This window comes from Parasteatoda tepidariorum, chromosome X1 (assembly GCF_043381705.1).
Source record: "Parasteatoda tepidariorum isolate YZ-2023 chromosome X1, CAS_Ptep_4.0, whole genome shotgun sequence".
Taxonomy (NCBI): Eukaryota; Metazoa; Arthropoda; class Arachnida; order Araneae; family Theridiidae; genus Parasteatoda; species Parasteatoda tepidariorum.
In genome coordinates, this window is record NC_092214.1 from 80,616,730 (window position 1) to 80,640,394 (window position 23,665).

The following is a 23,665-nucleotide window of genomic DNA, read 5'->3' on the forward strand; positions in this document are numbered from 1 at the left end:
TGGTTTTTTTCCTTTTTCTCAATATTTCTTAGCTTATTTAAAATTTTTCACATACCTGTACCATTTACACATACCTATGATGACCTAGATAAGTAATTAAAATTTACAAATATGTCTTTCCTTTTTAAGTTTATGATTAGAAGAACTATTTACTGATAAAAAATTAATATTAGTCATGAATATAAGCTTATAAAGTATCACTCTGGCTCTCCCTTACAAACAAATAAAATAAACTGTGTTTTTTAAGTTCCACCTTTGAAAATTAGATTTCCGGAAACTTCTGTGATCAATGATTTCTTAAAACATCTGGACCTTCGATCTTCGGAAACTTCCAGATCACTGTTAACGAAAAATCCGGAAATCCGGATTTTTTCCAGAGCACAATCAGCCCTGTACTAGGTTGGCAACTTTTCTTAGCAATATTTTTGATTAAATTTATTTACCAATTGAAATATCATGAACTTTAATACTACTAGCTCAATTATGTGTGTTTCATCTGAATCCGTAATTAATATTAAGATTTTGATTGTCAGTTTTAACTTCATATAGAATAAATATAAAAAACATTGCGAATAATTAAACCATTAGAAAAAAATATCCACTTTAAATAAATAATAAATGCAGGTAACCTGCGAAAATTAATATAGCATTTTGACAGATCATTTCTATATTTTTGTTAATGTAAAATTTTTAGAAAACTAAGTTGAACAGTTAAATTTAAACAGAACTATGGCAACAGAATAAGCAAAGTTAGGAAAAGAAATTAAATTGTTGCATCAGCAATTCTGTAAATTTGATTGGTATATTAGAACAGAGATATTTTGTCTGTTTCTTGATAGACAAATTTGTTTGTATAGTGTCATAAAACGTAGCAACTGCATTTTGTTTTGAATTTCTATAAAAAGAAATTGTATTTTTGCAAATTTATTTACTCCTCTTAACATATACTTTAGCTTTTATTAATGATAGCTTATCACTGAATATAATCAGTGTTATGCTCAAATATTCTATTTTGATAACCTTTGTTTATTAGGAGATTGATTAAAAACTAGACAATTGACAGTTAGTGTAATAAGCCAAGTCCTTCGGTGAGAGGGAGAAAGTACCCAATGATTCTTCTTCAATATGTAATTCTTAATGGTTTAATATATAAAAAACAAAAAATGGAAACTTCCAGAAGATTTTCAAGTAAAATACATTTTAAAACTGATTAACAATTACTTTTAATAGATACTTATACTTACAATAGATATAGATTAACGAATATAGATATAGATTGGCTCTGTAAATGTAAAATATATAATCATAAGCACATAAGACTTGTGATAGAATCAGCAACAGGCCATGCAACTGATAATAAAATAAGTTGAGCATTAGGTTAGTTATTATCATAACTAACGGTAAAATTCGACATTTTCTTACACAACTCTCAATGAATCACAAGAAAATGGTACGTGAAACTAGTCATAAACCTATAACTGGCTTATGCCAGGGATGAGAGTAGTCAAAAAGTAAAAAAGAGGAAATCCAAGAACGAACGAACACACACACACATTTAGAGGTAGCTCAAAGACTTTGAAGTTTGGGATTTTGCAATGACAAAAAAAAACATTGACACTATGCTTTTATTTGTATTTTCTCATCAAAAACCATGAATTGTACACTCATATATACATATTTCTTATTTATATCATAAAATACAAGGGAGCGAGCCAACACAATATCTATTAGTAAGCATATTTGAAGAAAATCCTAATAAAAAAATAATACATTTTGAACAAGTGTGGTTTTTTTAGTGTCCTTAAATTTCTTTCTGTGGGATTCCACAACTTGAAGTAAGAATTGTTTTTGTTCTTCATCTTTAGTTATTAGTTCATTGTAGTCTGTAATGAGCGCTACGCCCCTTTCGGCGCAATCATTTACTGTCTTTAAACATTTCACTTTCTTTTCACCATCATGTTAAGAATCAAATTTCTTCCATTTCGATGGGGACGAATGTAAGAAATCGCCTTGTATATTCAATGACTTAAATATAATCTAAGATTTTTCATTAACAAAATCATGCAATGAATTTTCATTAACATTTCAGATTTCTTTTTCCTTTAATCGTTCAGAAGCATTGGTTACATCTTCTATATGTTTATCTATTTTAAACAACTTATCAACCATTAAAACCTTATCTTCTGTGCTTACATGACAGCTGAATAGGCTGAGCATGACTAAGTCACCGGTTAAGTACCATAGATGCCTCTTCAACCCATTGCTTACAGCTTTTGAGATTTCTTTGCATTCATTTTTCACCAAATTTAAATGTTTAAAAAATTCTAAGTCTATGAAAGGTGCATCAGCTGCGTTAGAGCAGCGAAACCAGGCTTTCATGTACAAGTGTGTGCTAAAATCATGAAATCGTTTCAACCCTTTAGCCTCTTTTGGTGTGAGCTTGAACTATTCACGAAACATGTATATTTTTAAACCATTTTTAACATCCACCGTGCATGATGGCTTCTGGTGCTGCAAAATGTACTCCACGTGGAGGCACCAGTCCAAGATAAATCAAAGTCAGTTCTAAAAACTCTCTGTAGTCATTTCTTGCCAATGATTTTGTTTCAAACGTAAGATTATGTTTGGCAAATTTAATAGCTTCTTCTTTTAATACTTTCCAATTTTCTGAAGGTACTATTGTTTCTTCTGGACATTTGAAAGAAGATTTGTCTATAAAATTCCAGTGACTTTGGAATATCTTAAACATGAGAACAAAAGGTGCACTAGAATGTCCAAATACTGCAGAAAACACATCACCAATAATTATTTCATAAATATGATGCCTGCAAGCCAAACTGAGGAGCTGTTTTCCAATCATCTGTTCCAATAATGTACATGCTCCTGTGTGAATACCAGGGTTCGCCAAGTGGGCCCACCTTGAAAAAACCCACTTGGTGGATTTTTCACAAATTGTTTTTTTAAAATTTGGTTGAAAAATAATTATCTTCTAATACTGTCATTGGACACATCGTGGAAGTTAACAAATATTTTAGAAATATGCATCAAGCACATGGATGGACAAATGAAAAAAACTCCTTAATGCCCCATTTACCAAATGATACTAGGTGGAGTTCATATTTTGACTGTGTAAAAACTTTTGCATATCATAAATATCAAGAGATTGCTCTTGAACATCAAAATAAATTTAATAATTATATGCCAAAAATACTAAATAATGTTGGGCTTTACCAATAAACTATCAATTTGGAAAAACAGATATCAATTGTTTCTGAAGCTTTAAAAAAGCTTCAACTAGAAAACCTTTGAATTTCAGAACCTGTTATGAATTAACTTACTATCGTGTGATAAATTGGAACCCCACAAACATTTTGTATAAAGATTCCATCAGCCTGTTCAGCCACCTCACTTATTAGCATATGCATCCTGGATTCCGAAATAAGGGGACAATTTTTAAATGATGAACAAGAGCAATTAGCAGAAACTGTCTTTCTAAGCATCATCCAGAATTTCTGCCAGGTGTTATGGCATTCAAAATTATGAATCTTGAATACTTTCCAAAATCAATGATGCTTAACACCGTTATTCTACAGTTTTCATAAAAAAATAGTGGAAAATTACGGGAAAATAAAATATGAAAAAAATTCCAAGTTTCCACAAAATTTCTTTACACTCAGCACCAGCATTCTCTGTCTCTATCGAAAGACACTTTTCAACTTTCAGTTTGGTGTAGAGTAAACTATGAAATAGATTAGGAATAGATAAAGCTACAAAACTCATAAAAGTGTATCACCATCCAAGAGAGAAGTGGATCTTTTTTTAAGTTAACTCTTAACATCTACTGACAATTTTTAACTATTTGGAGAAAGTTTATCACAATTAAAAAACAGTTAAAAATTAAAATATTACTTTTAAGATTTTTTAAATATTATTTTCAAGATTTTATTTGAATATAATTTATTTTGTTTCTCTTAATCATGTTTAAAAATATTGAAAACAAATGAAAAAACATTTTCTATTAAGTGATACATTAAACAACAATCAACAAATTCAAAGTTTTATTTTCTGGTTTTAAAAAAATAAGCTAAAAATTTTTATGTATGCTTTTTTGTAATTTTTAAATTAATTTTTTTTTAAAATTATAAAGTTAAAATTTATCTAAAAATGCAGTATTTTTTCTAAGGTTAAATATTTGAAAAATGGGACAAGTAACTGATACTCTTTATAATTATACGTAATTTTACTTTCACTTTCTATTAATCGTATTATAAAAACATGGAAGACCATTAAATACGTATTCCAGTTTAATTTTATTAAAGGTAAAAGTTAGATGAAATTTTAGTTTTCACTGATTATTAAATTTGTAATAAATAATATAAATATATAAACATAAACAACAAACGAAAACAAAAATATTAATAAACTTGTTCCTTTTTATATTACTGTTGCATTTATATTTTATAGTGCATCAGTTAAAAATTGTGAAAAGTCATGTATTTAGAAATAAAGATTCAAACATGTATTAGTGATAGTGCATTCTTTAAACTTATTTTAATTATAATATATTATTTTATATAAATTTTTTTGGATTTATTTCTATTTTTCAGTTTATACATCACTATTTAATACAAAAAGTATCACAGCAAGTAGTTTACGAGCACTAAATGAAAAAACCCAATTTTTCCCGGGTTTTTTTCAAATAAAACCCAATTTTCCCCGGGTTTTTTCAATAAAACCTGGGCGGGTTGGGTTTTTTCAAACCCTGGTGAATACCAGTGTTACAAGATGTAGTGTCAAAGTACATGCCTTGAATTTTATCAATGATCTCCCAATCATTAAGCGTATCAAATACTGCTTTTGCAATTGCCTTGCCTGTACCAACTGGCAGTTTTGGCACACCAAGTACTTTCTCCACATCATTTCCTGTGACAAGAATAGGAAGGCGGTCAACTTCCTCCATTTGTCCAGAAATACTAGCCATGAGTTTCCCATCCCAGTGGACGACAAGCGGACCATCAGGTTTGAAGTTATGCTTCAAATCCTCCGCTAACTGGGCTCGAAATTTTGTCCTGTGTCAGCGAAGTGTACTTCGTGAAACAGTACTTTCACTTACATTTATTCCAACTGTTTGGGCTGTTGCTGCAATTAAAAATGTAGCACTGCGATCCGAAGTTTTTGTTCGATCCAATGCAGACATCAAATTAGGTGAAAGAAGCTTGCTTTGGTGAAGCTTTCCCCTTTGCTGTCTTTTCTGAAGTACTAGGATATTGAAAAGCATCATCATCAGTATCACTTTCTAAGGATGAGCTAGTTGACCCACAGTCTTCTTTAATTTTAGCACTTTATGAAGGATAACATAAAGTTTTGTTTTTATTCATGTTCACACTATTAGATGGTAGTGTCTCATATTGCCTCCTTTTAGATTAGCGTTTCTCTTTCTTCTCAGGTTTTCTGTCGACTGACAACATACAGCCTTCAAATCTTTCTCGCTGTTTAAGCAAAAACTTCTTATCCTTTTCAATTTCTTTCATCTGAAAAGCACCGACATGAGCGATATCCCACAACATCTTGCATTCTTTGATAAACTTCTGTTCGTTGTCTTCTCGAGTATTCGTACGCCGATTTCTGTTCTTTTTTAATTTTTGGTGCCGCTCAACTAATTTTTCTAACTTTCTTACTGCATTCTGCTTTTCGGTTGTAGGAATTCTAGCCTTATTCCAGAAGGTCAACATACTATCAACAGTGTGACTTGCACTTTCATGTATTGTTTTTGTCTCATGGTGAAAGAAGTTTCTTAGTACTGCATTAATGGAAGGTAATTTACATCCTTTTATTTCACTTATGGGAAAATCAATTAACCAAATTTCAGAGTCTTTTCTAAATCTAATTTTGTTTGTTGACATTGTTCCAATAAAATCTCACCAGGCTATGAGACGATATGAGGCTTTTAAATAACGTTGATAAGAAATCATATATCGAATTTAAAAAATGTGAAAATACAAATCATAATGCGTAATTTTTAGATCACGTATAAATACGAAAATAGATGTTTGATATTACAACCACAAAAACGAATCGCTGCATAGGGATTTAAGAGCGCGTAAATACAAAACACGATATTGGATTTTTAAAATATCATAAATAAGAATTACTATGTACNCCATGAGTTTCCCATCCCAGTGGACGACAAGCGGACCATCAGGTTTGAAGTTATGCTTCAAACCTGAGTGCTTCAGTTATGAAGTTAAGCGCGTAAATACAAAACACGATATTGGATTTTTAAAATATCATAAATAAGAATTACTATGTACGATATTTAAATCGCCTGAATAAGAGTAGCAACATTCAACTTTTAAATCAGATAAATATGAAAATAGATGTTTGATAATAAAATCGCAATTTTAAAAATGCATAAATACAAAACACAATATTGGATTTTTAAATCTCGTAAATAGGAATCATAATGCACGATATTTAAATAGCGTAAATAAGAATCACAATGTGTAACTTTTAAATCAGGAAAATATGAAAATCGATTATTGATATTAAAATCGCGTGAATAAGAGTCGAGATATTTGCAGAGTCTGAACTTGAGATTTCTAAAAGGCTTGTTTGTATTGTTTTTGTTTAGACATAATAAATTAAAATTTACAAGATTAATTGAATGAGCAAATAAATATTTTCACTGCAAATCCACCTCTATTTGTTTGTTTTTTTTTCGTTTGCTTTCACACCAAAAAACAGGAAGAAGCGACGTTTGAATTACGAAAATACGAGCTATCCAGCGGACGGATAAAAATACAGAAAATCTTATTTTCTGAGCGCAAAATCGGAGAAAATAAATAAAAAGGCGGAAGGGTTAGCAGCTAGGTCGTACTTTGAATTTTCTGTTTAACTTTGAAAATCTTAAATAAATATAATTATTTTATTTCAATGACTGAATTTTCACAAAAAAGCGGGATATTTATAAAAATAAAAAAAAACTCAACTTTGAGAGAATCTGACTTTTTTATAAAAAGGCTGAAATTCGAGAGACAAAAGCGAAACAATTTCTTCCTTGTATAAAGGTCAACCAGTTTTATCCCAAGGAAATGAATTTTAGAGAAACTTCAGAGGGAGGAATGAGAACTTTATACTTTCACTCCGCAGTAAATTCCTTATAAAATATTTTAACTTGTGCAAAAAATATTTTCTGCAGAAATTAGCGGGAAAAATGGAAAAATCTGAAGAAAAAAAGCGGAAATCCGCGAATTCGAGGAAGAATTACATCCCTGTTATGCCTCTATCACAAGAGAAAGAATAAGTGTAACTGCAAATGTAGCCTCCACTCTATCCGCAACTCTAAAAGCAATTTCTCCAAAATTTGCTCGAAAAATCCTTGTGTGATACAGAAATCACGGTTGCCCGAAATATCTGCAACTGTTCAGGCAATTTCTTACACGAACCAATCAGATCGTTTGCTTTTTATGACGTTTCAATTTTATGCGATGACATATACAAATGTAAATAAAAATGGTGGCGACGTTGGTGAACAGGATAATCGGATGAAATTTTAAATAGATAGAACGGTAAAATTTTTTAGTTTAATAATAACATTTCCTTTCAAATTAAAGCATTAAAAATACTTTCACACGATGAGATGACCATCGCAATGCAGATGATGTACTACCATAACAGGAACCTGCACATCATTTTAGTATCGGTAAGTTTAATACACTATTTTCTAGATAAATTTTCTTTTAAAATATTTATTTATTTTAAACTAATAAAATTAAAACTTATTATAATTTCTTCCGATCAAAGTTTTAATTACTTTAGATAGAAATAATTTCTATTTTCTATGTAGAGATTTATACTGGCGAAAAGCTTTACTTTGAAATATTCGTCAAGCAACTCGTCTAACTTTGTTGCATTATTATAACACAAAATATAAAGAAGATTACATTTCTTTATTTTTTAAAAAAATTTTAATCTTTATTTCTGTTTATTGTAAAAGCGTGCGTCCAATTATTTAAAGAAAAAAAATTATTATTATTATTATTTTTTGAAATAATTACTTTATTCTTCCTTAAGAATTCTTTTAATTTTTGAAAAGCTTATACAAGTTAGAAAATATATGCGGAAAATATTTATCTTGTCTCTTACAAAGTTACACCAATTTTAAGTAATTATCGAGAAGTATTAAAAAAAAGGTAGTAATATTATATATAAGTAATTATTAAAAATGCAAATTCCCAATCTCCTCGTCTGTTTCTACATTCATCCCCTCTATTTTTTGGTGTATGGTGATTTGCATAATATTTTGTTTATTATTATTTAAAGTTAACTATTGATACTTTACTTTCTATTTATAGTTTACATTTATCTTTTGATACTTTACTTTTCTACAATGATAGTAAGTATGTAAGTGTACCTTACTAATTTTTCAATATACTTACATTTTTAATAGTCTTCGTTTATAAATACAATTTATTTTTCTTAAAAAATTTCAATCCAAACATAAAAACTACAATACCAAATATGCCTGCCATCTTTCATTAGTGTACAGAATAATCTTAGAACTATAATCAAAATATCTGTGAAACTTAAAATAAGTTTAAAAGAGATACCTAAAGACTTAAATGATTTCATATTAAAGGTATTTAATCTCCCTTACTCTAATAATGTGTTGGTAAAATTTTATCATGAAAGTGATTTCTTTCTTTTATTTCAGATATTTTATATAATCCTGTAAGGTTTGTCTGGTGAAGAAGGAAAGAGATGTAATATTGTTTTAATGAATGAAATTAAAAAATAAGAAATGTAAATGAATAATGTTCTAAATGTTTCACTTGATATTAAATGTTTTATTTTTTAAATTGATTCTTGTATTATTTAAAATGCAAAACAAAATACGTAAAAGGCTATAACAAAATAATATAATACATAAAAAGTATGCTCGCAATAAAATATTGTTTATTTCTTAGCTATTAATAAATTTGAATTTATATAGTGTATATTACAATAAATTTGTCCTAAAATAAATCCTATAATTTTTAATTAAATTATCTTATACCAATAATGAATGTTTTAAATTTTACAATAATAAATTGTAAGTATTACATTGAAAATCCTCTTATATATAAAGAACAATTTTACTAAGAAATTGGAAAAAATAATTTTCATAAGAGTGATATTCCTGATATGCAATGTGTAGATGAATAAAATTGATGATCCCTTAATGCAATGTAAATTAATTTTATGACAATAAAATTCTGAGATATTGTAGTACAGACAAGTCTGACATTATTTATTATGTATTTTTTAGACTAAATTTTAAAAAAATAGAATTGATTTAATAGATCTAATAGTTTTGATGTTATAAATATTTTATGAGTAAAAGGTTAGTCATAAATTGTATATTTCATACATTAAATCCTAATTTCTTCAAAAGAATTATTTCACCGAACTATTTTTTTTGAATTAAGCTTAAAAAATGGAAGCATATGAATTTGAAGAAATGCCTTACTTGTTGAGATAGCAATGTCAGTTGCATAAAGTGGTATAAGTCATAAAATTGTACTTTCTCCACATGAAACTTCTATAAATTTTCGAATTGCTAAACTATGAAATCAGACGGCTTGGTTTTATACTCATTCGATTTAGCGTATACATAGATAATGATACCGCACTTGCCTAGATAGCATGTTAGATAGTAAATATGTATAAATAAACTATGCTTTTACAGGGGGCCTAGCCAAATCTTTCAACAAAAAATAAGCACCTTTTAAGAACTTTTTAGTCTCAACTCAAAAAATATTTTAAGTGCTATGTAAATTGACAAAATGCAAAATAATTTTTAAAGACTTTACATGAACATGATAAAATAACTAGAATTTGACAAAGAACTCTTTTCTTGATTATATTAGCCATTAAAAAATGATCAAGAGATTTTTCGGTTCGATTTCAGAGGGTGGAAAATGAAGCCTGAAATTGAGAATATCTTGCAAAATGCAGCAGAGTTGCACACGAGAGTGCAAGAATCTCACCGAACCCAGCTGACTAGACGCACATGCGGACTCGCAAGTATTTCCCCAAACCTGTAAAATGATTGACACGTTCATATGCTATGTGTGATCGTGGTTGAATGAATTCTGAAAACGTTGAATAGAAAAATATGAAAAGCACGTTTTTTACATAATACGTGAAAATCGACATTCCCTTTCATAAATCTCATTTTCGAAAAGGGAAAATTAAGCAATTTTTAAAAACACCCATTAAGAAAAGCATCTTTAAGGACTTTTTAAAAACACTATGCACCATGCTTTTATACATTACTCACTCGATTCAACGCAAAAAAAATCTTACAAATTCTAGATAATATTTTAGTCTATTCCCCTTTTACCCCCTTACCCTTTTAGGGACACAACATGAAATTCATTGATATCTTAATATCTTATATTATGAGGTAGAAATCATAATCCTTTTAATACTGTGCTACTAATGGGGAAATAAAGTGCTCAGAATTTTTATTTGTAGCTGAAAAAAACACTTTAAAATGTACAAAATTAAATCAAAATCAATCAATATTCTACAGCGTCTGTGATTTCCTTTCCCTACCTTTACGAACATCGTTGGGAAACTATGATATAATAGAATCATATGATAAATTAAAATATGAGCCAAACGTAAAGATAAATAACAAAATATGGTAACCCAGTAACGAGCAACTGTTCAGCCAATTAAGCATTCCGAGCGGAGGAATTGCCCTTAGAGTTGCGGATAGAGTTAAAGTTACACTTACGGTTGCACCTATTTTTCTCTTGTGTGATAGAGGCATTAAATGAGATTTTAAAAATTTCTGATAATTTTTTTAACAGATATTTCTTTTTAACAGAAGAGCAAAAGGAACATGTTTGTTGGCAATTAAGTATCAAAAAATCAAATTTAAAATTAATGAAAACAGGAAGCAATTTACTAGATATCATTGAAAGTGGTCTCACTCAATAACCTGTTTGAATACATTAATGTTTGTAATGAGCAATTTTGTATTAAACTCAGAAGTTAAAATATTTATTTTTTTTTGCTAGCACTTTAACTATTAATTTGAAAAGATCAATTTTTATTTTATTGGTTGTTTTTTCTTTCCAATTAGTCAGAATTTTAAAACTTGTTATGATAAATATCCCAGTTTAGGCAATAGAGGTCAATATGTGGGGATAATACTGGCCGACTGACAAGGAAAATAGTACAGGCAAAAAAGGTTAAAAAAAATTTCTTTAAAAAACTAAAGTATAAATAAGAAACAGAGTTTATCTTATTTACCTTGGATTTTTTACTGATACTTATTAGAAGCTTATTAAATAAAGATATAAATAAAACATTTAAAAAAAAATTAAGGAATCAAAAATATGCACACGAAGAAAAACTAAAGGTGTTGTTTACTTTTTGATTTCTTATTTTCATAGGCCTTCAGCCGCTCTTCTCTTATACGTGCATCATCTTCATTTTCCTATAGATAAGAAAAATATGTTACAGAACACATGTTAAGTTCCCTTTACAAAAAAAAAAATTTTAAACTCTTAACAAGATTGAATAACATTTTTTGTGAAATATTTTAACCAATAATGAAAAGTCATATTTTTCTTTTTTTTAAAAAAAACTCAAATATTATGAAATCATAAAATTAAAAACTGACACACAGTAATTATACGGCTAGTATAAAATGTACACATAAAAAATAAAAAATTTTAACATAAATTTTACACTTGTCATTCTTATAAGAAAATTTTAACTGATTAATCTATTAAATTATTAGAGTGCCAGTCTTAAACTACAGATATCCTGCAATCTTATATACAGTACGACCTCGAAAATCCGGACTTCTGAAATCCGGAAATCTCTAAAATCCGGACTCATACGTCCACTTCCTCAGAAAAAAATTTCAAAAGAAAAATTTTTAAAAAAATTGCTTAGAATATAAATTTTAATGCAAAACCACAACTCTTCTCCAACAATGAAGAGGTAGAGGTGGGGTGTGAATGAAAGCTCATAGCTGATAAGGAAATTCCAGTCATTCTTATCAGCTCTGTATGGATAACAAAGAATATAAAGGGAAATCCCCTCCTCCTGAAGGGGAATCCCACAACTCTTTTGCAACAATGATGCAGTAGATGAAGAGGTAGAGGTGGGGAATGAATGAAAGCTCATAGCTGATAAGGAAATTCCAGTCATTCTTATCAGTTCTGTAAAAATAACAAAGAATATAAAAGGGAATCCCCCTCCTCCTGAAGGGGAATCCCCTCAGAAGGAGGAATTCTTCCATCTCCTTGTGTTTCCCCCTTGTGATGAAAGAAAACTGGTTCTTTCTTAACCTTGAAGCTTAGGAGGTGGGGACAAGTTCTTTCACCCCCCAAGAAAAAAAGGATTAGTATCAGCTGGTACAGTCTAGTCTAGAAGCATCTGTTTCGGTTATAAGTTGAAATTCAGCTCCCGTTTTAAGCCTATATTTTTTATTTTAATTGCTAATATTATGATAAAAACGATCGATTGCGGGGGGAAAATGATGAAAGTTTGATTTTTAATGTCTTTCACTTATTATTTAAAGAGTATATTTATGTTAAAATTGACGTCGGAGATCTACACACGCGTGATTAATCGCGAAATCGGCCTGGCGAATTTGAAACTTCGATAATTCTATCAATTCAAGTAAGGTATCTAAAATCCGGACCTTCCAAACCCCCCAGCAGACCGGATTTTCGAGGTTGCACTGTACTACAAAAAGGATGGTCATTTCTGAGACCAAACAAGATAATTACTCCTTCCTCCTCCCCTGAAATCATTGCAAGCACTATCAAATAAATTCAGTCAATAAAAAAAAACTAGACAAAATATATGTTTAAAATATTATTCCAATGGTATTTCTTGATGAATAAAAAAAAAATTCACTACTACAATGCCACTTTCACACAAGTCTTGTATTGGCACTCAGATGAAGAACAACCATTAACTAATTTGTAACACTGAAATTTCTTTTCTAGACGTTCGTTTCTTTTTTTCTAAGCAGAGCTTTTAACCCTTAGCTCAATCTTCACATAGCAGCTGTAGCCGATTTTGAGCAATTAAAACTACAGAGTAGAATGCTTTTATAACAAGAAGATTCTCTGATAACCCATGTTTATACACATGCATAAAAACAAATTCAAAAAAAAAAAACTGAAAAAAATTGAAATTTATGATTTTTATGTTATACATCAATTCAAGAATTAACAATGCAGGAACCAAAAAATTTTATTTATGCAAGTTTAATTATGAAAAAAAAATTTAAATTTTATTAGTTTTTTAAATAGTGAAATTTTGCTTAAAGTACTAGACTTGCAATAATGCATGGTAATGAGGAAAGTAAATTGTCATTATTTTTCAAACTTTAATACATTTTAACCATTTTTATGACAACTTTTTTTTGACAATTATTACTACATAATTCGACAGTTTTTAAAATCTCAATAATTTAATAAGATTTCATGGTTTACTGTGAAATTCTAATCACACATTTAGAAAATCACTTTTTATATAGACTGACTCACCAATCACTATTTCAGTAGCTAATGTTACAGATTTCCACATGGCTTTTAAACTCTCAATATTTTTAAACACCTTTATAAGGTACTTCAAATTCTGAACCACTTGCTTGATTGAGTTAACATTTCTCGACCCAAACCGTTAGCAATGATTCCACACAAAAACGTAGTTTTAAAGGTAGTTACTAAAATAGTTTTTCAGATGGTCTTTAAGAGTACTGTTTTAATAGATTATTTTGTTTTGCCAACTCTCGCAGTTGAAGAATCACTTTTTTATGCACATAACTATTGATGATTCACCTGCATGCCTACATAGTTTTATGATCGTATTTGTCTACCAAAGATTTGCATGGATTTTAAAATTAGATTTTTTCAATGTGACATTTTTCTGCACAAGAAACTAGTTAAAACTATCAAACTGAACAGTTTAAAAAAAATCATATATACATTAGACTGATGAGAAAAAGCTGCAACAATTTTTTCTATAATCAATGGTGTCTACATTAACCCCTTAACGCATTTGCTGGGCGAAAGTTACTGGCAAACTTGCACATGCCCATGTCTCACACTGGCGATCTTGTATCACTCGTTATTTTATTTCTAATGCTTGTCTGAGATTTGTTCAAGTAAAAATGGATAGGCTACCTTATAATTAAATTTATTTACCATAAATGACACCATTATGCAGCATTTTTGTGCAAACCATGTGGTGCATTTTGATGATCAGCTATAACATTGGTAGGATTTCTATGTTATAAAGCAGTTGTTTCGTGTGGAAAATGTTATATATCCATTTTTATTGTGCTAAATATAAAAGTAAACAATTAACCATTAATTAATTATTACAAGGTGTTTTTGTAAGTTGTTTTGAGAAAGTTTTCCGATAATGAGTGACTGAGTATTTTGAATATGCAAATTTATCAGAATGTTTCAGCGATGAAAGTGATGATCTCTTTAGTTGATTTAATTTGATTTTAATATCTTGAAATTCAAAATAAACCTGAAACCAAATTGTTTAAACTTTGTTTTACAGTAATTTATTTATTTTTTTAACTTTTATACCAACCCCTGCTCCCTTGTCACTCCCCACAACTGAAATTGCAAAAAATAACTTACACTATACCTATATCAGACATGCCAACTTCCAGGAAGACTTGTCAGGAGCAATTATCGCGATTAGACTACACCATAAATCAATACACCGGGATTAAATTTGTACTTTTAAAATTAAATGCATACATTTTTAAATGTCTTATAAATTAAAAGTACAATTAAAATGGTTAAAATAATAAAAAACTCACACTCTTAAAGGTCAATATACTTGTTTAATTACATATGCTGATACTAAACTTACACAACTCCAAGAAAATTATAAAATAAAATCAAGTTTTTAAAAGTCTAATAATTTAATTACAACCAACTCTTCACTAATCAACTTCAACTTTGTATACATTGAAATTATAAAATAAAGAATTGACAGTATGTGAGCTCTAAAAAAAAAAAAAAAGTCATGCACAAATTTAAATAAAAAAAAGGTTTCACAATTTTAAAAAAACTTAGGATTTTGAAAAAAATTAAGCAAACAAAATATATTCAAAACTGAATCCTTAAGAATTGAAAAAAAAAAAATTACACAATAATAAGACAAAGAAAAATATAAGATAAATTATAAGAACATAATTTATAGACCATAAAAATAAGAAACACAACAATGCTGCTTGTCAGAGAATTTTCAGCACAATAAAAAAAGATAATAATAATTAACAATCCCTAAGCTGATTTGTTGAAAATATATATAAAAAAAAATTATGAGGAACTGAAATGCCAAACAAAATATTACTGAAACTGAGTTCTTTAAAAATGTAAATCAAATATTAAAGGAAAAACTTATTTTAAAAAAGCAAAATAAAGAACACAATAATTCAGTTTTAATTACAATTAAGTCCTCTCGCTTTATAAAAAGCGATCATATAACCCGATATAACTCCTCAGCTTTGCATTATCAATATGTCGACGACAATCATCTAGACCGCCATGTGATATATTAAAATCTAAATCACATGCTTGGCAAAATACATGATTTAATGATACTTTTTTTAAAAATAAGCCATGCCTCAGAATAAGCTTCTTTATACTGCTGATCATATTTTGGCTTTACCGAATTCGCCATTTCAGATGAACTTTAACTCAAAACAACAACTAACTGATAAAAACGAAGAATAAACAACTTCCCCACACAAATGCTAAGAATGAATAATGGCCGAGATAGATAATAAATAAGTCTTGCTTATAGCTCTCTGTGAGTAGAAAATGCTCTAAGACAGCTGATTGGTCATCCATGTCATGTGATTCAAAGAACTAATCAAAAGCAAGAATATCGTTGGAACATTTGGACTGACGCGTGTAAGGACTTTTTAAGACTTTTTTTACCGGAATTTCATGTCTTTCCGAAGAAAATGGTTTTTCAATCGGAGCAATCAATTTTGCTTATTTTTCCAGAGAAACTCCGGAGAATCAGGAGCAGTTGGCATGTCTGATATATATTTATTTTCTGTCAACAAAAGAAAATATTCAATAATTTTTTACCAATTCGTGCTTTAAGAGGTTAAAGATGATCATTACAATCTTTTCTGAAAATAATTTGATAATAATTTCATTTATCGACTCATATTGGGTAAATATATAAATGGAAATCTAATTTAATTAATCTAATATTTTTAACAGTAAATTTTGCCGAAATACAATAGTTACATCTTCAAGCATAAAAATGACAGTGAGTGATTTGTAAAAAATAAATCACCAGGTTAATTTAGAATTTTAATACGAAGTTGAACAAGTCTGATAGTAAAATATGGCAAAGGGCATAGAAATTTAAAAACATAAATAGTATGAATTACTTAAATGCTTGATAAAAAATCTTGGGGTTAATAAAAACTTGTAATTCAGAAAAAAACGACACATTCATTAAGTGATTAATGAAGAAAAATAAACTATCCATTTAAAGTTTCCACTAAAAAAACCTGTCAGTCATCAATTTTATTGCTGTCAAAAATTTAAAATATATAAAAAAAGACAATTTAATGCTTTTAAATATTCTTTGTACATAGTAAAAAATTTCCTTTTGCACAATTTTAAAGAAATTCCAATCATCTCATTAATTGCATATAGATTTTTTTTTTTTAAAAAAAGAAAACAAGTTTTAAAATCCAAAAAAAAGCTTGAAAACAAAAGCACAGAAAAGAAAACTAAGGAGTAGGTTTTTTAAGAAAAAAACTGATTTATTATCAAATCTGGAAACTATTTAAATATTGCAGAAGCACTTGCATTTGCCACTTGCATAATTTTGCTGTCAAGGGAAAATATGAGTAATGCCTATTATGTTTATCTGAAGTAACATCTTTTAAATTACAAAGAATAATTAAAATTGGATAAAATTGGAAGGATAAATGGATTAAAATTGGATTTGATTTAAACAAGATACATTTAAATGTGAAAAATAAATTTACGTGCACAAAAAGGTTTAAAATTTCAGAAACAAGGAGAGGATAAATATTCCTCTAATGTATGACTACATAATATTTCACTGGCACTCTAAGTTGCATGGTTTGAAAGAAATGAAAATAATTAGTTTCACTTATGCTTAATATCTTCTTTCAGATTACTTAATATCTAATAGCATATAATTGAAACTAATCATAGAGTTTGGTTTAATGCTCTTAATGTGGAAAAAATTACAATCGACTTAATGGCAGAAGAGTTTAATGCTAGCGTTTCCTTTCCCATATTTTAAGGTCCATCAATAATTTGAATTTTTGACTCTGGAATCTTATCTATGATGATATATAGCTGTTTTCTTCAATATTTTAATAATACAGTGTAAAGTCGCGTATCCGGAATCGGTGGGACTTCCAGAAGTCCGTATAATAGATTTTTCCGTATAATAGACCCCCAAGGTAAACAAAGCTTAAAATGATTTAATAAACGATCTGAATCTAAGAAGCAAAAAATAAATAAACGTTATTTTTAAGGGGAACAATGTTTTAGCATTAGAATATCTAAATCAAATATAAAATATTAGAAAAAAAATATTATTGCTGAAAATATGGAAAACGAAAAAAATTTAACAGTTATGAAAATATTAATCCGCCATTTTGAACTAGAACGATTCAAGCAGGAAGGGGAAATTCATGTCATTCTGGAACAAAGCTTAAAATGATCTAAATCTAAGAAGCAAAAAATAAATAAACATTATTTTTAAGGGGAATAATGTTTTAGTATTAGAATATCTAATCAATAAAATATGAAATATTAGAAAAAAAATATTATTGCTTAAAATATAGAAAACGAAAAAAAATTGACATATGAAAATAATAATCCGCCATTTTTAACTAGAATGATTCAAGCAAGAAAGGGAAATTCCCGTCATTCATTAAGGTGGGTAGGTGGAGGAGAAAAATTCATTTCCTCCTTATTTGTGAAAGAAAATAAGTGTAAAGAGGAGATCATTTAAGTTGAGGGTGGGGAAGTAACAAATTATTGTTTTCTCTCCAATCATTGGCTATCAATCAAGCATAAAGGCGGGACACGCTGATGGGGTTCTCTTTATTTTTTCTTTTATGACTGAAAGAATCTGCTAAAGAAAGAATGTTACCCCCTTTTTTTCCCCGCCTCCTAAATATTACATGGTATGGGGAAGAACGAATGTTTTGTTTCTCAAGGACGTGTCTCCTTTTAGACCTATTCAAATTTTCCATTCTGACTCCCCCTCCACCTTAACGCTTGCCCCGTTTACCCTTTTCCACAGTATTTCTTCTTTCAATAAAAAGGTTCCAGGAAATGCCTCTTTTACTAGCCACCTGCATGGGAAAAGAGGGGGGGAGGGGACTCAGTTGTGGTCTTTTGAAAACAAATCTCCCTCTTTTTCCTACATTCCAAGGGAGGAGCGTCACTAACGGTCACGCAATGGTCTTGGTAGATATTCACTTCCCCTTTCTGGTGATTTATGGGTTCGATGCATAAATCAGAGGTTCAGTGCAAGCTAGAAAAAGAGAAAATTTGTCAAAAGATATATATATATATTTTTTTTAATAAAGGGGAAGATGGAGAGATGTTTGTTTATTTTGATTGTTAAAAAGTGTCCGGGAAATCGACCCTTCCGGGAAAGGGACGTCCGGATATGGGACGTTACACTGTATTAACTTTTAAGTGCTGTATCAATAGAAAGTACTTTTACAGTCAATTTCACCTTAAAAGATTGCATGATAACACTATATACATAATTATTGTATGACTAAAATAAAATATTGGGTAATTTGAGTAACTTTTCAGAAATGCATCCTGAAGATAATTTAAGAAAAGCTTTCCTACACAGAATAACAGAAATAAATTTTAAAAAAACTTGCAAAATAAACATATAACCCCAAGCTTTGCAAAAAAGTTAGCATATTACTTCATCAGATCCAAAAAGATCCACATCATCATCATCTGCAGCAGATGGACCATTTTGTTTTGCAGCATTTAAAGGTTTTACACTTTCTGGTTTTGCAACCTAAAAAAAAAAAAATTATACAATCTCAAAATCTCCAATAACTACATAAAAAACTTATCTTCCCCATCTACTATAAACTTACTTAAGTATATTTTTGTGTCTTAAACATTGATGTAATCACTATCTTAAATAATAGGGCCATACTATGATGTGACTATCAATTATCCTCTACAGTGAATAAACATTTCAACAGAATTAGTTCCTCATTTTTATCGTATTATAAGAACTATTTTAATTAATGCTTCACTGTATTGTATTATAAGACTTTTTTAATTTAAACATAGCTGCTGACAAATTTATAATACAAAATAAACTATTGCACAGTGTCACTATTTAAAACATTCCTTATATGTAGAATTACGAGGAGTCATCCAAGAGAAATAAGATACAAAAATTACTTTACAATAGTAAAAAATTTGAATTTTAACTGCTAAGTTCTTCATTAATATAAAAGGAGTTTATACAAAAATCTGAATGAACTTCAATATAAATATCTTTTACAATGTTTATCAGATATCTGATCATAACATTCTTGAATAACATATAGAAGAGACGAGGACACATTTGAGCATCTAAAATTTTATCTGAATTTAACAATATTAAAACAAAAAAATTCAACCATTTCTCTGAACGCGTAAGTAAATGTAATTTTAAGGCTTAGTTTGTTTTAATTTTTTGATGAATTGGCAAGTTGAAAATAATTTATGATCATTATCATTAAAATACTTAACTATAATAAAGTTTTTCCAGAAGATAAAACTAATAAGATTGCATGCAATGGAACACCTTTGAATAATTAGAAACCAATAGAACACATTATTTGCATATACTTGATACATTACTTGCACACACTTAAAAGTCATAGTCATAGATAACAAAAGTTCATACCCAATAGAGTAAGGAGTAAATTACGACTGCATTTGTTCAACGTTCTTACAACTAGGCCTCACAAGTTCAATTCATTACATGGATCAAAGTGCTACCATGCTTAAATTAAGTATCTCAGATTTCTATAATCAATTATACATGCAACTGAAGGTATGGAAAAAATTACTGTGAACGACAAGGGACTACAATCCTAGCCACCACGATGACTTAAATATGACAGCTAATACACAATATTTTACGCCACTTGACATACTGCTTCCCAAAATTTGGTCCAGACTCTTAAAAAATTTTATTTTTGTAGATTGGTATTGAATGGCTGCATCATCTAACTCTTCATTTAACAATGCTACATGAAACTTAAAAATTGATTTATTTTCATTTATTTAATAAATTAAACTATTTCATTAGGTTTTTATTTATCACTGTTGTCAGTTTTTGCATTATATCAGTATTTTTGATATGGTGTGACACTTACACGGGTGATTGTGAGCCCAAGTCAAAATTCTGGAAAATTTCTTGCATTAAAAAAAAAAAAGTTTAAATTTAAAAAAATTGAAAAAAAATTAAAACAAGGTTTTTTTCCTTTTGCTCAATATTTCTTAGTTTACTTAAAATAGTAGAAAACCAATTATCCGGGATGCTCGGGACCATCGTTATCCCGGGTGTCTGAATTTCCCGGTTTTCTGGATTGACCAAAAAGTGTCGTTAATCGATGTTTTATCGAGTCCAAATTACAAGGAAAAAGCGTAACACATAAAGTAAGAGAAAAAAGAAAGGCACTCCTAAATTTAAAAAGAAATAAAAAAAAATGACATTTTAAAGAATAAAAAAAATTTGCAAGTTCATACAAGAAAAACAAGTTTAAAAAATAAAAAATTCTCATATTTATTTTTTAAAAATAATTAAAATTCCTAAATTAACTAATATAAACAAAGCCAATGATTAAATAACGCAATATATTTTATACCCAATTATACGGGGCAAAACGATAAAATAAAAGGTTAACTTATTAATCTAAATAAAAACACTTGAAAATTATCGAACCGAAACGATAGTTAACCCCTTAACTGCCGAGTAAAATCTACGTGATTCACTCCCTAGTGCCACCATTTTTCGCTCAAGTGCACATTCTTACACGGTGTTTTGGTGGGGTAAAATGATGCACGCTTTGCAATTTAAAAACAGTTTACTTTTACAAGACAAGAAAAAGGAAAGAAAGAAAATACGAAATTTAAATTAAATAATAAAAATACAATATAAAAGATGTTAAAACTTAGCTGTTGTATGATAAATCCTGAAACATGGTTGGACACATAAACCAACATCACATTCATCGCACTGCATTCATCGCACTGATAGCAGGATTCACGATGAATTTTTTTTTCTTGAACAAACAGCACATTTTCGCGATATGCATTTTTCTTTGAAGACGTTGATGGAAAGAATAAAAAGCACCAAATACATACGGGAAAGAAAAGCGAAAAAAAGAATAAACCCGACCTTACTCAAATAAATACACACAAGCGATTAATACGATATCACTTTTCCATAACATTCTTTTCCCATTCCCCCTCCTCCGAAATTAGTAATGAATTCAGTAATGCATTTTTACTGCATTCTGAAATAGGGGGTGTAGTTCTATCTATAGCAGCGTAATGCAAAGCATTGTACTTCGAGAAAGCGTATATATACGACTGCGGCAGTTAACGCATCGTCTGGCCGAGACGTATACATACGCCCGCGGCATTTAAGGGGTTAAAAAAGGCACTAGCATAAATATTAAAACCAGGAACAAGGCAAGATCAACGAAATTTTTAAAAAAAACCTAAAGATAAAATTTATGAATAAAAAGGATTAATTTATTGAGTGCGAAATTTATCGTGAAAAGAAAAAAAAAATCAAACGTAGGGGAATCAAAAAAAACAAAACTGCAATCTGCTTCATAAAATAATCCTATTTTTAAATTGATAAACAATTCTCCTTTTATTTTATTTATTTATTTATTTTTTTTTTTTGTTGATAAAAACACGATTTTTAATTACAGCAGACTTGCAAATGATACCGCACTTCCAAAGAATCAGAATTTATTCAAAAGAAAAAGATTCTATTTTTATTAATCGATGCCAAATAGTTAATATATTTTTCTCTTTCATCTTCTGTTGACAGCCTAAAGGAGAAAATAAAACATTCCTTCCTTCCCTGCCTCCTCTCGATCTTCAAGGTCACGGAGGCTATGACGGTTCTCTGGGTAAATGGGGGGGAATTCTCCCCTTCCTCACATTTTCCTCTACTCAACTTCAAGGATGAGTCCAATTTCCGCTTCTTTTTTTCATAATCGTTCAACTCGTTCTAGTTTAAAATGGCGGGAAAACCAAGCAAAATTTTTCCCGGTTATCTGAATACCGGATAAATAGTTCTCAACTGAATATTTAAAATTTTACACATACATACCTATGATGACCTGGAGAAGTAATTAAAATTTACAAATATGTCTTTCTTTCTCGAGTTTACAATTACAACAACTATTTACTGATAAAAAAATGAATATTAATCATGAATATAAGCTTATAAAGTATCTCTGACTCTCCCTTACAAACAAATAAAATAAACTGTATTTTTAAGTTCCACCTTTGAAAATTTGATTTCCGGAAACTTCTGTATTCAACGATTTTTTGAAACGTCTGGACCTTCGATCTTCGGAAACTGTTAGCGAAAATTACGGAAATCCGAATTTTTTCCCGCAGCACGAAATCAGCCCCCTGCACTTGTACGAATTTATACATTAATAGGGAACACCTAAAGATTTTATAAATCTCACCTATACAAAATTTGCAAATTTCTAGGCAATCTGGGTTGTCAAAATATTTTTATATAAATAACACTTTCTAAAACTTCTAAGCAAGCAGTAAGCTGAATACAAGAGCAATTTCAAACATGCCAACTTTTAAGAAGACACATAAGGAGTAATAATTGTACAGACACTGATAGTAAGCTATGACGTGAAACAATACTCCATGTAAAGATACCAACTTGCTCCAGACTGAGGATAAATATTTTCGAGCAGTAGCCTTTTTAAGAATAATTCTTAGTTTAGCAAATTGAATTGTAGGGTTTTTACTCCCCACTACTTTTAAATAATTGAAAGGCTTATGTGAAACACCACTTAGCTCAGTTGAGCTGTGTTCATCCGTTTAAAACATAGGTTCTCAACCTTTTTAACGTTGCCGCCCCCTTAAGGAGCGAAAAATATTTCAACGCCCCCCTTTATAAAAATCCTGTTATTTTGAGCATGGGGACGGAGGGATTTGTGCTGAATTATAAGAGGCAAATTTTTTAAGCAATTTTTTTACGCTTTCAATTTGTTTGGTTTTTTAAAAAAGAATAAATTAACTCGATAATTTTCTCACGGCAGGTAATCGCCGTCTATTTGTTATGATCAAAATAAATACGTTTAATGAAAAAAAAATACAACTAAGAAACCTATGCTTAAAAAGAATAATTTATTCTAAATTAGATAATTAAAATAACACCCAAAATAATTTTGTTACACTAAAAAGTAGTATCAACGAAACATTCAAGTAACTATGTTAGTGGGATGATTGTACTTAATGGTTCAGAACCAATTCCTTAACGCTCGGTTCAATACTTTTAGTGAGATGAAGATGCAAAT

General features: G+C 29.3%; 1 protein-coding gene across 1 annotated transcript in view; it reads right to left on the reverse strand.

The window, feature by feature from the left end:
* Positions 1-23,665, reverse strand: part of LOC107445468 (probable elongation factor 1-delta) — a gene marked incomplete at its 5' end in the record, with an annotated part of 71,948 nt that overhangs the window by 7,044 nt on the left and 41,239 nt on the right. The window contains 2 exon segments of the mRNA XM_016059859.3: positions 11,425-11,491; positions 19,009-19,107. Coding sequence (XP_015915345.3) covers positions 11,425-11,491; positions 19,009-19,107 — 166 coding nt within the window.